The sequence below is a fragment of the Monopterus albus genome, unplaced genomic scaffold (genome assembly GCF_001952655.1).
Source record: "Monopterus albus unplaced genomic scaffold, M_albus_1.0 scaffold130.1, whole genome shotgun sequence".
Taxonomy (NCBI): Eukaryota; Metazoa; Chordata; class Actinopteri; order Synbranchiformes; family Synbranchidae; genus Monopterus; species Monopterus albus.
The window spans coordinates 648,285-666,123 of record NW_018128010.1 but is presented as its reverse complement, the minus strand read 5'-3'; the positions used below and the strand labels follow the sequence as shown (position 1 = coordinate 666,123).

The 17,839-nt window shown below is 39.9% G+C and overlaps 1 protein-coding gene across 3 annotated transcripts; it reads right to left on the bottom strand.

The window, feature by feature from the left end:
- Positions 1-1,949: 1,949 nt before the first annotated feature.
- On the bottom strand, positions 1,950-10,314 carry LOC109967502 (spartin-like). 3 transcript variants are annotated; one of them, XM_020613126.1, is made up of 8 exons: positions 9,950-10,314; positions 8,587-9,422; positions 6,547-6,744; positions 4,797-4,938; positions 4,464-4,658; positions 4,216-4,374; positions 4,026-4,116; positions 1,950-2,756 (listed from the first exon to the last, which is right to left on the bottom strand). In XM_020613126.1, exons 2-8 carry the CDS (start codon positions 9,415-9,417, stop codon positions 2,552-2,554), a joined length of 1,821 nt encoding a protein of 606 aa, XP_020468782.1. In that variant the 5' UTR covers positions 9,418-9,422; positions 9,950-10,314; the 3' UTR covers positions 1,950-2,551. The 3 variants fall into 3 exon arrangements, with proteins under 3 accessions (XP_020468782.1, XP_020468781.1, XP_020468783.1); XM_020613125.1 differs by lacking the exon at positions 9,950-10,314 and adding an exon at positions 9,644-9,718 and having other exon boundaries at positions 8,587-9,421; XM_020613127.1 differs by lacking the exons at positions 1,950-2,756; positions 9,950-10,314 and adding exons at positions 2,763-3,848; positions 9,644-9,724 and having other exon boundaries at positions 8,587-9,421.
- Between the last annotated feature and the right edge of the window lie 7,525 nt (positions 10,315-17,839).

Below are 17,839 nucleotides of genomic sequence, written 5' to 3'. Positions count from 1 at the left end.
GAGGTATAAGTACATAATGCAGCTACCTGACACAGCTGCAGGAAGCTTGGTCACTACCTGATACCTGCTGTCCCTCTCACTCTCTGCTCTGACTCAGTGTCTACAGCTGGCCTCAGGCCTTAATGCTCTCCTCTGAAACCACTGCTACTGTTTCCCTTGGTGTTTCCCTGAAGGGTTAAAACAGACAAAACTCTTAGCATATTAAGTAAGCAAGAGTCAAGGGCCTATGCATGAGATCTGGAGATATTCATGATATTTTGTTTTGCAAGGAGGAAACTTGTAACTGAGTGCAGCCATTGAGTTTTACTGATTTGTTTGAAAATAGCATTTGATCTTAAAAGAAGCAGCAGGGTGCAGCCCAGCAGAGAGACAGTAGGGGGCACGCTTTTACAATACATAGCAAGACTGACTGAGCTCAAGTCCCTGTGATGTTTATAATGTCACCTATTATTATCCTACATCAATGTAGACTAGATGTTGAATAATAAAACTTATTATATATATACAAATTTCAGAAATGCATATTTAATCCTAAAAAGCTCACAGCAATGAGACAATAATTATTAACAGAAAATGCAAACGAGATTTGTCAGAAGGTTCCATGTTTATATACAAATATTCACTGATAAATAACTAAAAACTTGCAATAATTTGCCCCTGAGGTATAAGTACATAATGCAGCTACCTGACACAGCTGCAGGACGCTTGGTCACTACCTGATACCTGCTGTCCCTCTCACTTTCTGCTCTGACTCAGTGTCTACAGCTGGCGTCAGGCCTCAATGCTCTCCTCTGAAACCACCTCTACACCCACTGCTACTGTTTCCCTTGGTGTTTCCCTGAAGGGTTAAAACAGACAAAACGTATTAAGTAAGCAAGAGTCAAGGGCCTATGCATGAGATCTCGAGATATTCATGATATTTTGTTTTGCAATGAGGAAACTTGTAACTGAGTGCAGCCATTGAGTTTTACTGATTTGTTTGAAAATATTGTCAAATTTATTGATACCCTATTGAAACAGTAGAGTTTCAGTTAGCATTCGATCTTAATTGCAAAATCTGTAGCATCATTTATTGTCTCAGAGCTTCAAGTTTTCCATGAGCCCTATACATTTGAAGATTCTGGATCCATAGATCAGGAATTGTACTTGGATCCAGATCATACTTTGGTGTGTGTTAGATCTTTTGTAGAGATTATCTTGCAATTGTTGTCCTTGGATTATGTATGGAATCAGAAGCAAACACTGGACTATCTCACAATGGTGAAGAAAAAAAAATCAGTTTGACTCAGCACAACATTTTTTTCTAGTGAATAAAAATTGATGGAATCATTTCTCAATATCTCTGTTCAAAATTCTGAATTCCTCCTCAAATACTTCCCAATCTTAATTTTCTGCAGTGTAGTCAGAATATTTAAGTAGAGACTGAATTTTTACAGTTGTTAGAAATTACTCCAGCCCTGGTTCAATGATTAATGTACTTTGTTGGTCCATTTTCTTAACTGATATCTGTCACATAGGAGAAAAGGAATTTACAGAATAAATCTGCAGTTGGATCAAAATATTGTGTGAAAATTACAACAGCCAGTGGGTGGAGGTGTTAAGCTACTAGAATCATAGTGTTTATACTGTTAACTGGATTTAAACAGCTCCTATAATGGAATAAAAATGCAAATGGAAACTTGTTTATTTGGACATTATTTATTAGGTGATGAAAAAAAATCTCAGTGTGTAACCAGAGGAATACTTCAAAGCCATTTGAAAATTAGTTGTCTACTTAAAGCTAAAATTTAAATGATAAACCTCAAAATTCACATTGTTAATGCTTTGGCCACACAGAAAAATTATATATACACATGAATTCTTATGAAAAACTATCAGCATTAACATTTTGAGAATAGATGAACAGAAGACAAATCAGATTTACAGTTTGACTCGAGACAAATGTTTAGTTTAGATCTAGCAAAAATATTTAATACACAATGAACACGTTTTCAGTTTTACAAAGCAGATGTTCACATATATTTGTAGGCACGACTGTGTTCATTTATCATTTTAAACACTGCAGGGGGAAAACAGTATAGCAGACAATATTTTGTCTGAAACAGTCATATTTGAAGATGCTGACACAGTTTTCATCATTTATTCAAGGATATAATTGCACTTAGCAGGGAGAAACAACAAACACACACAGATGCTTCGTGAAGATTAGGAAAGACTCCAGTGATGAGTCAACAATGATTCATTAGTACAGCAAGCAGCGTTAAACTGTTAACTTACAAGTTAACTGATAAAATCCAACTGTATCATGGACCATGTCTTAATAGACTACATATTAACGTTTTAATTTGGGTTATATAATATCCGTTCCTCCAACTTATTTTACATAAAGTGCTTAAAAGCTGTATCAACTAGTCATCAATATAACTAGTTAGTTATCTTGTAAATATAGAACAGGTTTTTATAAATAAGGAATATTAAATATAGACATATTTGACAGAACAATGACTATGCTTTAAGGCATTGCCGAGGTTGTGAGGCTGGGCACCACCAGTTATTTGTCCAATTTCTCCATTTGCTTCTCGTTCTCAGGTTTGTCCTGGAGTTTATAGTCGTCCAAAATGGCCTGTGCTGTCTGTTTGCCAGTCTTTTTCACCGCAGCTTTGATCCCCAGGTTATCGATATTGAAGGCAGTGACACCAACATTAATGGCAGAATGGACAGCTTGGTCTGTGGCTTGTCCTGCTGCAGCACCGTACCTTCATCAGGAGTCAGATTAGGTGAGAGGTCAGAGCGAGAGGCAGGAGACAGAGAGTTTGGGGAAAATTAATAAATATGCAGGGCGAGGATTGAAAAGATGTCATGCTGTTTGTGAATTTAACCCATGCAAGTGCACAACCTTAAAACATTTTTGCCATAATCTGTACTGAATTACTTTTTCCACTATACTTTGGAAATCTAAGGGTGGGCAATTTATCAATATTGAGAATGATTCAAGAAAGCATGAGGATGGGAATGTTTATTTCTGGCCTATCCAGTTAATGAAGTACCTGATAAACCACAATCCTTCACTTTAAGGGCAGAGAGACACCAAGTCAATATGAAAGAACTACCAGCAACAAAGGCTGACTACTGCGTCGCCTCACGCCGGCTTTGTCTTGGCCAGTCAGGTTGAAAAGATGACGCTTGAACACACGGTACAGACTCCAGCCAACGACTGACTAACACATATGTCCGTTCTGGTCTCTCTCATACCAACAAGGCCCAACGGGCCGACGCTAATTCGACATGTCAAATCGGCCGAAGAGCCGCCAACAGGGGCAGACTACTGCCAACAATACGGGACACACCAGAAAGACAAGCCCTGACAGATGCTGTGGCCGACGGCTGACTGTCGGCTTGGTGTGTGTCTGACTTACTGGAGAAACTGTACAACAAAAACTCTTGAAGGTTGACAAATTGATTTTATATTTGAATAAATGACATGCTATTTAAATCAACTATAATATGTAGATATTTTGATCATCATTGGCAAAGGTAGCACCAATTTATATATTAAGGGAAGATTTTAAAATCAGGCAGGACAGAAATGTTGCCAATTTTAAGTTTTCCATTGCACACACTGAAATTAGTGAAAGCAGCACCACCATGTGAATTGCCACACAGGGAAGGGCAGTGAATTGGCACAGCATAGATGACTTTAGTGCTTTGTGCAAGAGCCAAATCATTTCCAAAAAAAAAAAGTCATGCTTGTGATTCGAGTTGCCAAGAGTTAAACAGCCATGTACAACTAGGAAGAAACCGAGCTCTTCTCATTAGGCGGGTCAAAGATGTTTTGTAAACCCCTAAATCTGCAAAGCAAATTGAAGAGGAAAGTGAATGAGTGCACTTTTGGTTTGACAAGTGTTAAGTTGCAATATACACAAAACCTGTCTAACAAGCAGTGTTGAGCAAAAATGTGAATTGCAGTATATTGAAGCCAGTGGCAGCAGACAGACAAGTCATTTCAAACAGAACAGAAAACTTACTTATGTTTCACAGTGGTGACCGTCTCTGACGCTACACTTGTAGCGATGTTCTTTGCTCCCACTTCCAGACCACTCCACATGGTTGCAAATCCTGCACAAATACATAAAATGCAAAGCATGCCAGTATATTTTAGTGCACTTCTTAGAAACAGCTTCATCTTGGAGAACAGAAAGTGTAGGTCAACTCTACCTTGCACCCCGCTGGCAGCCACCACCATGGCTCCATCTATGTTGGAACGCCCATCCTTGTCTTTCTTCATAGACTCTGGGATCAGCTTGCCTCCGTGTTTTTTCACGTGTGGAGCCAACTCCCGACCCACACAGCTGGCGACAGCACACACCCCGTCCACTGCAGTAACACAGCATTAGTCAGTCCCACTGTCCACTGCCAAAAGGCCACACGAGTCAGTAAAACATGCCGAGTGAAGATGACTTCACCTAAAAACTGGCTGACTTTGACAGCTCCCCCCGTGGCCTGCTTGGCAACATGGAGGCCTTTGGTGACCGTGGGGCTGACCTGGGTGGGTTTATCCTCTGGAGTGATGTGTTCTCTGAGTTTAGACGCCCCCATGTGAATGGCCTTCCCTGTGAACTCAGCTCCTTTTACCAGGCCCCAGCTTAACCAAGACGCACCTGAGAGGTTAACAGGATCACACAGGGGCAGTCATGCTGAGCTGCTTACCTATATTCATTAACAATGTCTTTCCAGACTAATTCCTGACACAATAATGCATACACATATTGAAGTTTGAAGGCATGATGTGACCTCACCTGTCAGGATCCCACTTGCCATCTTTTCACTCCACTCGGGCAGAGCTTTCTCCTCCTCGGTCGCAGCCGGAGCAGTCTCTTCAGGTGTTACGATGGGCACCTTCTCACTGAGATTAATGGTGTCTGCAGCTTCACTTGGAGCCTGATCATACAGACACATTACTTAGCTACTGTAAGGTGAAGACAGATGTGTAGACTGAAAATAAGAACTTTGTACTGCTACTGAGCGCAAGCTGTACACATCTCCACAAAGACGCTCGTCTCCAAGTAACCCCCAATTCACACAATAGCTCCTCTCATTATTACAATGTGCTATTTGTCTGCTACAGATACGGCCTTTTAAAACGTCTACAGTCAGAAACAAAGTTGTTTTTTGTGCTCAAACCTCTACTGACCCAAAAACTTTAAAAACCCACTGAAGAGCCGACTTGCTGATAAGGAATCATGTCCACTGAGAAGATAACCAGCCTGATTGTATACATCAGAAATGACTGTTTGGCATCAGTATGAGCCAGCGCCTCTACCTCCATCATGGCAGAAATGGCACTTCTCTCTCAGCCGAAGCTTTGAGCTTGTTCCAACTGCTGCAGATAAGAACATTATCACCGATTAATTCCTGTCAGTTGTTAGTTTCAAATCCCTACAGTGCTGAGGCAGGGTAACTTGGGCAACCTGTCCAGGGTTATTTTTAGATTTAGAATCCACCGTTTCCTATTCTTGCAGTATTTGCTTGTGACTAGGAAAAGGGCAAAGAGTGTTTGGAGACTGCAAAACAGCAGTGAAATCATGAGATTAACAATCGCACTCTGAACTGCATTTCTACACAGAACACAAATATGTGTTTATGAAGTACTAGAATATCTGAGGGGCCACACAGCAGCGTGGTGGCTAGCACTGTTGCTTCACCCTCTGGGTTTGAGCCCAAGCTGACCCCGGGGCCCGGGGAGAGGACAAATCTATCCATTTGGACACTCAAATTTAAGTCAACTTTAGCAGCTGAAGCTGAGATATTCTATCCGTCCATCCATTATCTATACTGCTTCTTCCTGAATAGGGTCATGGTGGGGCTGGAGCCAATCCCAGCTGACACTGGGCAAGAAGTGCGGTCCACCCTGGACAGGTTGCCAGTCTATCACAGGGCTGACATGCAGACAAACAAGCACACACATCCACACTCACTCCTACACACAAGTTAGAGTCGCCAGTCAACCTAAGCTGCATGTCTTTGGACTGTGGGAGGAAATCAGAGTACCCGGAGGGAACCCATGCAGGCACAGGGAGAACAGACTCTGCACAGAAACCGGGGTCAGCTTGGGCTCAAACCCAGAGGGTGAAGCAACAGTGCTAGCCACCACGCTGCTGTGTGGCCCCTCAGATATTCTAGTACTTCATAAATGTTATTCAACAATCAGACTGATGAAGTGGGATCTCAGCTTTCAAAGAATCCAGAAAATGAAGAAGCAAGTTCCACATGCCTGTAACAGCAGTGGTAGCAGAGAGCTCTAACTTAAGTCTTAAAACAGCTCTCTGTGCCCCCGACTGGAAGAGGATTTGCTAAAAGGCCTTGTGTGGCAAATCTTTGGTAACTTCAAAAACATAATATAAACAGTTTCATATGCAAACAAATACATTTCAAAGAATTCTAGCATTTGGTCAGTGAGATAAGCCTCACAAAAATGCATGGTATTAAGGTGCAGATTACTTATGACGTTCTGTGCTGTTGCCGATCTGAATGCACAGCAACACTGACCTGAACCCTGAGATCTGTCATCTGGGACAACAGGTCCTGGAACAGCTCTCTGTCTGCAGCAGGCAGCTCAGAGGACAGCACCACCCCCACAAAATAGCCTGGAGTCGGCGCCATCATGTCGGGAAACATAAACACGCCAGTGTTACACAGCAGCACTGGCGAGTCTGTGGCCATGAGAGGGTACAGCCAGTCACACACCTGCGAAGAAACACAGGAAAGTTCAGAAAAACAAAGAAATGCAACCAATGGAAAATGTGACAATAAGTAGGTAACTTCTGAGTAACCTGCACCATCACACAGCAAAGCATGATCAGTGAATTTACAATGAAGACAAATGCAAAAGGGGAAAAAGGCATCAGATATGACATTATAATAAACTACAGCCTTCCAAATGTAACCTTGAAAAGACAAGCCTGACATATCTAATGGTGAATGATTAGTGCAACACAGTGAACTGTCTGATAGAAAACGAACCAGAGGACACGGCTCCCTCTGACTGCTGTGTGTCTAACAGGATTATAGGACTTAACAGTGTAAACAGGGTTCTGATGATTATTTGCACTCATGTGAATCACTGATGTCACCCAGTGGCAATAGCATCTGGGAAATTCCCCGATTACGAGTCAAATTTCAGTCTCATGTTATGACCCACTAATATCGGTGCATTGGCCATTTTTACCGAGAGCAGGGCAACAAACTGCCAAAAACATAAATAAGTAAAACACAAACTTGCACAAGTTGGCTAAATGAGATAAAAGTATCCCTTGACCTGTCACGTTGACACAGACTAATCTGTGCATCTGAGTCACGTTAAGATTTATACACCTTATGAAGATCCTTATGGTTTTCATTGTGATGTAAGATTACTCCTGAACTGCCTGATACTCTAAAAATCAGACAGGACCCAACTTCGTGCCACCTTGTCTGTGTTTAGGGAACTTCCTTAACAGAGACTAATGGTACAAGGCAGGAGCTTTGCTGGATCCTTAAAACAAATCACAGCCTGCATTAATTGTAACAGTTGGATGCCTTTTGGTTAAAGGGCAGCAGTATGAATGAACTGGTTAAGCAGTGCTGACTATAACTTACTTTACAACAAGATTCTGTAAATGCATAGAAAGGCAGAGAAACACTGCTCACGGGAAGACGAGACGTATCGGTGTGACATTGTTAGTGGCAACTTTAACCTGAACGTGTTGGCTGGTAGTGATGTCAGATGTGTGGAAACAGGAACAGAGTGTTAAACTGTCCTTTTCAATCCCTCAGTAACACCGTTTCAACAAAAACTGAACATGATAAACTTCACAACATAGGATTTATTTCAAGGTTCTACATTTGACTGCGTTAGCTTTGCTCAGGTGCATCTTTTTTCTGGCATTTCAGTATAAGTATATTGTAACTGAAACACTGTCATTTAAAATAAAGTACATTATAACGCTGTGTTAAATTAACGTTTTTTCTGGCATTTCAGTATAAGTATACTGTAACTGAAACACAAAGTACATTATAACGCTGTGTTAAATGAACAGGTTACAAGATCACCTAGGTCACAGCGAGAGCTTCATATAGGCAGAGCAGGTAAAATAAGCCAGCACACATTAGTTTAGGATGCTGCATGTTTACATTCATTTCCTGTCAAAAATAAGTGAATATGCAGACGGTCGAGACTGGGGAAGCATCTTTGTCCTGTTTAACACTGGCAATGTTCCTGATCTGATATTTCCCAGGAGGATGACATCACACCAATAAACCCATAGGGATTAGGGTACTAAGTCTACCTGATCACATCATCATGTCCATAAAGCCAGGGGCAGAGGCCACTAATAAGCCTATCTACTCCCACTGATGACTCACAGGCAAAGAGGCAAACATCTTACAAAATCAGGTTAAAGGGCATAAAAAAAGGAAAGACAGCTGGTGATACTGTGATGACACTTCATCTGCACCGATTGCGTCACATGGACGCAGCTGTGGCCCGTTTAGAACCACTCAGTATTTTCACATGTTAACACCTGTAGGAAAATATTTATCCTCTCTAACCTGCAGAAATGCTGGGGGCCGGTTGGACATTCTTTCAGATGGGTCACTGGTAAACTTGACCAGCCGCAGGTAACCAGGGTACGAAGGAGCACTGACTTGCCCCTCAGGTGTGACAAAGAACATCTGTACACCGCGAGGGATGTACAGCAGCTCCTCTCCATCTTCACCCACACTCTGGAGGGATGGCACTGAGTCAGGTGTACGACTATAGAACTCCTCTCCAACCACTGACATCTCCCCTTTATCAGTTCCATACGAGATTGATAGGTGGCCATCAGCCGCCTGAGCAGAGTAAGCTGGAGGCTGCTCATCCGAAACCACAGGCTGGCTGTTATGAGACACACTAATGCAGGCACCCATGCCTCCTACAGCTCCTGCTACCTGGCCATTAGAATAAAGCAGGTGTGGCGGAGCCGGCCTCTCTGGCTTCTCTTTGGAGGGAAGTTTTGGGTAAAGAAATTCTGCAAACATGTCTCTAGCACCAGAGGCAGACACACCACTAGCACTCGGTGCAGGTCCAGGTCCAAGGTCTGAGCTGGTCTCTAGTATGGCCAGGCGAGTAGTGATGTTGTTCAGTGTCTCCTCCATCTTCTGTTGCATCTGTCTGGCTGACTCCCAGGAGCTGCCCATGCACTCCTTTCCCTGTGAGGGCACGCTGATGGCCCGGAGAAGGTACTGTCGTCCTCGCTTGTAGAGCTCCAGGGCCTGGGCTTTGTCTCCAGCTTCGTCTGCTGTCAGTCCTTTATTGATGCACTCAAAGGCCCGCTCGTAGCCATCTTTGATCAGCTGAAGTCTGGCATTGTCGAATGCATCTTGCTTGGCTTTCTCCATTCCTCTGAAACAAAACCTACAATTAGCTTTTTTAAAACAATTTGTTGTTTTCCCTAAACCAGAACAAAACATTACAGCATGACCGGGCTGATGACTGTCAGCTTAGTTTGCATTTGGTGAAACTGGCACACTTTATATAAAAACCTGATCTAACTTATAGCCATTATTATTAAGCTTCTATTTTATTACTGACTTAATATCAGTCGCCCCTGAGTGTTAAGCTCACCTCATCTACGACCTGAGATCATGTGACTGAACTGACCAGTCTCTGGCCGATTATATGTAACGTTGGTTAACTTTAACACTAACTTAGTTGGTTGCCTTAGTTTATCTGGTGAACAAATGGTCACTAAAGCAGGATAAAATACGATGAAGTTGGCAACGTCTCTGTTCATACAAGTTAAGCTGTTTCAGCGTAACTTCACTGTACTAACAGCAGCACAAACATAACACTGAGAACTCGTGAAACATAACGTGATTAGCTTGTTTAGCTAATTTAGCTCTTTAATTAGTTAACGGAATTCACACTTACCGTGAGCGAAAACCTTCCCAAAACGTTTAATTAGTCAGTTAGCTTACTTGTAGCTAACCTTGTGTGTTTTCGTCGAATAACGATCCTTCAAACTGTCGAATAACGTTAACTTCAACAAGTAACCGTTTTCCTAAATAGTTTTCGTCTGATAGTAGTCGACTCCCCCTGGTTTAATGTCACAGCTGCTATGTCGCCGAAACTACAAACCACGGTATCGACCTTTTAATAGCAACAGCTGCGTCACCGAATGTACAGAGGCTTCCATTCAAAATAAGGGCACAACTGCCTTGAACGTAGCTTCACTTTTACTTTTATTACGAAAGTATTGACCGGAACTGTTAGTGTGTCACCATTGATGCCTCAGGATAGGTGTGTTGCAGTCAATCCACCAATCAATGCATTCAGGCTGTGTGTAGATGACATTTAGGGTTTTGCTGCCGTCTAGTGGTCACGGTGGGAAACTGCAACAACGTTTTTCATTAGTTAAACTTACGTCAATACAGACATCGCCGCATAAATAAACTTCCGGTTGGTACTTTCAAAATATGATGACCAAAAGGCCAGCATACTGAAGCAAAGTAAGAATGTCGTTCAGCTTTGCTATTGATTGCTTGAATTAATATTCTTCAAATTTGGAAACCTGGGGGTCTCTGGAGCCTCCAGTATGAGGCATAAAAGCCATGCGAGTGAACATAATTTAATCTGTAAAACTATCCTGTATGTCACATGTATTGCTCTAAACCAGCCAAAATGTCAGCCCCCTAAAATAGCATTTGAATAAGCAATGCAAAGCTAATACTACTAATACGTTAAGGAAAAAAAAGTCCTGTATTGAGCAGCAATTCAAAGCAATACTTTTAATGTCCGTAATTTACATTACTGGGGTCCACGATTAGGTACGTTACATTGTGCTACATTATGTAACGGTGTTTACTGCCATCTAGTGGTTTAAGCGGGATGGTACACACTCAATCAAATTAGAAGACTGGAAACACTCTTTTACAATACTATAATCGAAACAATATAAAAACCTAAATGCACTAATGCATTTAAATGACTCAGCTTTGCAATAATTCGGCGCACTTAAAATATATTTAATGAGACAAACGCAGGTAGCCGAGCTACAACCCCAAATCAAAAAAAGTTGGGATGTAAGTAAAATCAAAATTAAAACAGGAAAATATCGATTTGTAAATCATCTGTGTCCTGAATTACATTAAAAACAATAAAGCAGAACATTATTTGATGTGATACCGCTTCAAATTTTTATCACGCTGTGGTAAATACTTTACTGTCCCAACTTTTTTCGTTTTGGGGGGGAATGTGCTGCAGGCATCAGAATTGAAATTACTGTTTATTTTGAGCAAAGAATAAAATTAATGAGATGTCACATTAAATAATGTGCTGCTGTGTTAGTTTCAATATAACACAGGACACTGGTGATTTACAATTCACTATTTTCAGTTTTAATTTTGATTTTACATACCCTCCCAACTTTTTCTGATTTGGGGTTGTAATATTAAGTGTTAAAAAATTTTTTTTTCAATTGAAATTAATAGCTGTTAAAATATATACAACTTATAGCTTAATTTATACTTGTCAGACGTGTTTCCACCGTGTTAAAAATCATAATTTTTTGATGGTCTTGAGAAGGTGAGCTGACTTCAGACATTAACTATAAGGAGTACTGTCCGCCCTCTAGCGGACAAAATAGAAACTACAACAATTAAAATAATCAAGTCAACGTCAATATGCATGAAAAACGTACCAGCTCTTCCGGCGGGTGTTTTCAAAATACAATGACCAAACTGAAAATAAAATATCACGACAGAGTATGCTAACTGTTCTCATTGTCATTTTGACGACAGTCCTACATCCTTTTTAACCTTAGAAGACATTGAGGCAGACGTGCTAGGATAAAAAAAAGCCCTCAAATTCCCTTTTGCTGTATATTTGAACTGATCACATGTCAAAAGAAAGTCCAGCTGTTGAGCAAGTTCCACATGATGTTTTAGGGAGAGACTAAACACCTACCTGATTATCTGTCTAGAAGATGCTGACAAATTAGCTGAGAAAACTGGTTACCATGGCTCTGAGTCATAAAATAAAATCAAAAACATTGGTCAAAAAGACAGAAATTGGCCACTTACACTATATAACTGTTGATGATGTTTCCACTGTTTAAATAATTGTTGCCAGACTGTTAATAAATTATGAATATTTCAGATGTTTGTTCGAAAGATAATTCCTAGGACTAAGGGGTGAAGAGTGAATGAATGTGTCTGTTTCCTTCAGTGATTCTTTCAAATTTCATGAGTAGATTCCACCATTCTAAATGTGAACGAGCTGCCAAGTTAAATAAAAACCTGTAATACCACCACGTGTTCATTCTTTGCTTGTAATTTCTAATGTTACTAATGTTAATGAAGCAGCATCTACAGACTAGTTAGGAAATGCTTGAACTTAAAATAAACTCTGAAAGTCTGTAAAAGCTGATAAATTCAAACATGACACGCAGTCTTGGCTGTGTCACTGCACCACAAACAAAAAGTATGATAATTAAGCACTTAATTTAGTGTTAAACTCAATAGCTTAATCTAAAGTAATAAAAAGAGGAATATCTCAAAACTCTGGTGTTGATAAAATGTCTCAGTGTTTGTGAATGCCACAGTGATGGAAATTCTGTACATCAACTTGTATTTTAATTTAAGCTGTCTATCAATACTGGAATTGATAAATGTTACTGTGCAGAGATACGGGTCGAACAGAGAGAAGCAGTGATGAGGACTATGATCTGCAGAGGGCGACAAAGACTGGATGAGATGTGGATGTAGAGAAAAAAAACAAAGGTCTTTTCAGTGCTGTGGATTCATAGCCCTCATAATTTATACATTATGACCAAACATGGAAACGTCAGGCCTACAGCTTGGCATAACTATGTAACTAATGACCATTCAATTGTCTATTTTTAAGCATAGGCATAAAAAGTTATAGGCATTTAAAGCCAGCATTGTAAATCAGTGTATAATTAACTAAGCCACTTTTTCACATTCTTTCATGTCCCCGTTTTATTGTTCCGACCCAGTTCCTGATAGTCACTGTGAGCCCAAAGAAAGGCACGTGATAAACGTTTCATCGCCTGTTTGACAGATTCCCAACCTACATCCTGACTGAACATCCTCTTCTTTGCACATGTGCAGGAGAAACGCTGTGAAGTTAGATGCAAAGATGTTAATGTTTTCCATCACAAACAATGCTCTTTGATTTATAAAGGATTTAAGCTCTTGTCCATGAAATTCTGTAGCATTTTATCACAGTTTAGGTCAAAGCGAATAAAAGATAAGTTGTTGATGATTCTCCTTTGAATAAATTCACAGTAATTAGACCACACAGTAGTTTAGGTTCTACATGTTTTCTGTATTTAGTTGTGTAGCTCTAGTGCATGCACACTATATTATATATATCATACTGTGTGAAAACACTTTTTTTTGTTGTCAGTCAAGAATAGAAGTGCATCAGAGATATATGTTTGTATGAGGCTCCATAAGGAAGCTGTAAATTTACTGTGTCCTCATGGTGAGTCCAGCAGCAGCTAACAGGCTGGTGACACACATCTGTTGTTTACGTTGGTTCCCATATGAACAAAATACTGTAAGTGCTCTTCATCATTTTGGACGGGTGATTTCTATTAAATGGCCAATTAATGGCTGGTCAGAAAAACATTTTTACCTGAAAACTTCAAAATAAAAGTCTTAAGGTTGTAGTTTTTATCCAGCAGGACAAAATAATGGTTATTAATTTTGCAAAGAATAAAGATTAGAGGTATAGAGATACTATGACCTCAAAAGTTGATTAGGCCTAAAACATTCATTTTACAGAATGAGCAGACTGAGTCTTTTAATAGTCAGCAAAGATGAGAAAGGAATGAACACACGGTGATAAATGAGGAGTAGTAAACCCACAGACATTCAAATGATTTGCAAGTGTTTGATGAAACTAAAAGAAGCCAAATAAGATGATTCAGAATTTTGGTTATACAAGTCATTTAAATGAATCTAGTGTCAAATTTGAGTTTTATTCTCAGTTTTAAATGTTAATTTAATGATGTAATGAAACAGCTGTGCTGGTGTTTCAGGCAACTCTGTGGATCGCTTCCGCACTGCTACTTAAGCTCGGTAATGTTCATTTTTCCTCCACTAAATGTTGTAAAGCTGTTCTGCTGCAGTCTCCCCTTTACCTGACCTCCTATTTTCCTAGACTGCTGGTCTTCAGTTTAACAGTTTAACCACTGTGCACATCAAAAGACCCTATTATATTTAATAATAACAATTTCTTCCATAACTTGTGTTATGACTCATGTTTATGGTAAAATTGATCATCAAAAGTGATTCATGATGCTGTCACCTAATGATACAGCTGTGTTTGGCAAATCTTGTGGAATTACAAGGTTTAGGTCAGAAGGAAATACAGAAAAGGGCAGCAACAACTGCACGTCTGAAGAAGTGGTAACAGTTTTCTCAGGTATTCATTTCACTTGTTGCTACTCAGCTGCAAAACCACATCAATAATAACAGCAGGGTATCATAAACAGGACCTGGTTTAAACTTCTTTTTATGTCTTGTGTGCCTGGGCACAAGATGCAGATACAGCACAATCACAAACTATCTTTAATGTGAACCACTGGAAGGTATTTATGTGTTATTTGTAGCGTAAACAAAAACAATCTGCCATCTAATGTTACTGAGAACAGTACTGCCTCAGATCAAGTCATGCTTTCTTTAGTCTTTTCATCAGTGGCAGCTTGTGAAGATGTCCTACATTTATGAACCTTAAATGATTAATGTTGCCAGTAGTAGCATGTTTATTTGGGACAGCCCACTGAGTAAACAATCAACCTAAACTAACAAGGAAGACATGTCGCTGGTAACTAATAAGACATGGCACATATCTCCAGATGCTGAAATCAATATAAAACAACATATGCTGCTACAAATCACAAAGGTTTAATGTAGAAATGAAATCAATGTTTGTATTTCATAAAATGGTCTTGAGATTCACAAATTTATTTAAAAGTGATAGAACAAACTGTACCACAACTGTAGATGGAGCCCTGTGTAATGCACGCCACCAGGGCCAAGAGGAAAAACAGACACCATTTCAATACTATTGAAACTGCTGTTGCCGCTCTCCCTTTCTGAAGAGGTTCAAAAATCTAGCTGTTAATAAAACATGACAGCTTTTCATGTATCTCATATTTTGTTATTTTTGAGATACAAATACATATGCACCCAATGACACCCACATGCACTAATACATTCCTAATTGATATCAGAACCTGAACACAGTTTTCTCCTCAACCTACCGCTGACGCCCTTAATATGGCAAGTTGTTGATCCATCAGCGTGTTTTTGTTTACATGATGACACATGGCAGACGGATGTTCACTAAGTCTCTTGAGGTAAACTCGCCAGTGTCTACACCTGTGATGAAGCGTGAGAACACACCCAACAGAGTAGTTGTTCATTGTCCTTAGTTTATATTTTCTTGAGTTACAGGAGGCAGATTTTTTTTTTTTTTTTTCTTTCTAATGATGGATGACGAAAACAGGACTGGATCACAGGCCCTAGTGAATCTGTCTTTCCTATGATTTATGACCTGAGAGATCTTGTTCTTGTCTGACTCCAAGAAGCTGCAGAGCCTTGAGCTATCACTGTAGAACAAAAGACACGCTGTCCTCAGTTAGACCTCTGTGGGCAGTTGTGTGCCAGAGTCTACTAAATTTGGAACAGTCTCGTAGTAGGAGTGATTAAAATAAGATGAAGGTAAATGTTTGAATACCTGCTTACAGTAAAAAAAAAAAGAAAAGAAAAGGTTTCTTCAATAAATCGCTTAACAGTTAGACAGTTATTAGCTTCACCAGAGGTTATAGTAAATCCTTCCAACAACCTGCCAGCACAGCAAGTAAGCAGTTTACCTCAGGAGATATGACTTTGATAGCTGACGTCATTTGCACTAAACCAAGTTTTGTTTCCCTAAACCTCAACCCAGGCAAGATTAAAGCATGTAGAAATCCAAATCCCTAAGGCACATTAGGTAGTTCTGTAGAAGCATTACTGCAGCCACATGATATTCAGATAAGATGTATCACTGTTTAAACTCAGGTTTGAGGTGATAAGTGAAAACATTTTCTCCTTCCTTATTTTGATGTACATCTTGTGTACTTTCCTACCTTAGCTGTAAAATGAGCCATGTAACTAACAATCATTAGTCTGATGACAACATTTTCATTTAGAGACTGAAAAACTGACTAAAGTAATAAAATACAAGTGCTAACTTTGGCACACATATAGTGAATTTCTTCAGATTGAAGTTCTGTCAGTGTCAGGCCACACCTGATAGTAGTAGCTGAGCTATTAATCATCGTGAACTAGATTCAGATCAAATGTACAGCATCTTGCCTTATTTGCATGTTAAATATACTGTGAGTGAACCTGAAGTCTCTGACCACAATCGAAGAGTATCCTGCACTACTGACAAAGTGACTAATGGAAGCATCATGAACACATGCAAACATCATCGGTGCAGTTTTCCACTAACACATTAAACTATCACTGGAAAATGTGGGAAGAGGGCCAGGCATATTGGATCTGCTACGTCACCATTAAGGCTGAGTCTACGAGACAGAAAAACATTGTTGTGATTGTCAGTGGTGGAAAAAATATTCACATCTCTTATTTCAGTAAAAGCAGCAATACAGCAGTGTAAAAATACTCTGTTACAAGTAAAAGTCCTGCATTCAAAATGTAGAAGTACAAAAGTATTGGCATCAAAATATACGTAAAGTACTCATCATACAGAATTGCACATTAGATATTCATGCACCATGATCTGTGTAAAGAGATCAGCAGAATAATAACTTCATGTCATGATCCAGTTATCAGAGCTGGTGGAGTTCTTTCAAATTGAACATATCTTGTTTTTGACACTAGATGGATGGATATGAAACATTGCCACAATCAAATTAATCATAACCCACAATCAATGTAACAAGTCAATAAAAACCTTGCAATAACAATGTCACTACTTGTCTCAACACAGTATGACTTACAGCGCCGTTGGCCAAACTACCATGTGTGTAAAAAAGGTGACATGCCAGCGCAGATAGAGGAATTCATGAGCTGCATGCAGGCATCTTGTCTCAAGGCTACAAATGGAACAACCAATTCTCATTTCAGGGTCTGGAAAACTTGACATTTATTAAAGGGATGAATTCTAAACAATGGTGTTTAAATAACCAGGCTGCATGTGTTATAATGGTCTTGTAATTAGGTGTGCACCCCGCAGCCCTATGATTCACCAGCCAGGGGGTTGAGTCCTGTAAAAATACCTTAAGTCTCATAAAATAATATTAGAGTGCCTTTCTAAAACAGGGATCACAAAGTCTTATCTTTTTAGCTGTGACCCTAAGCACAGTCATGACGTACTCGAACACCACTGAGTAGTGTATGGTGAACCTCTGATCATTAAAAAGAACCTCCTTAAAGTTCCCCCAGAGTTCCAAAGTCTAGTTTAAGCCCACCTCCAGTCAAAGTTGTGTTTTGCCTATTGTTGCTTCACTTGGATATGCAACCCCTTCCGTGACGGATGATGGATGCGTTTAACAGTTGGTGGCTGTTTTTAAATGGATCTACTGAAGAGCAAAAGTTTCTCTCTGTTCATCTTAAATCTGAGTTTAGGCATGTGTGACATCTCACAATCCAACTTACTGTATCAAAGTGAGATGCATAAAGTAGGAAACATCTTTTATCGAGCTCTTAAACTTGCAAATTCCTAGACTGTGGGTTTGTCAATGAAATTTATGGAAAGACGTCATTTTAAGAATTTGCAAGG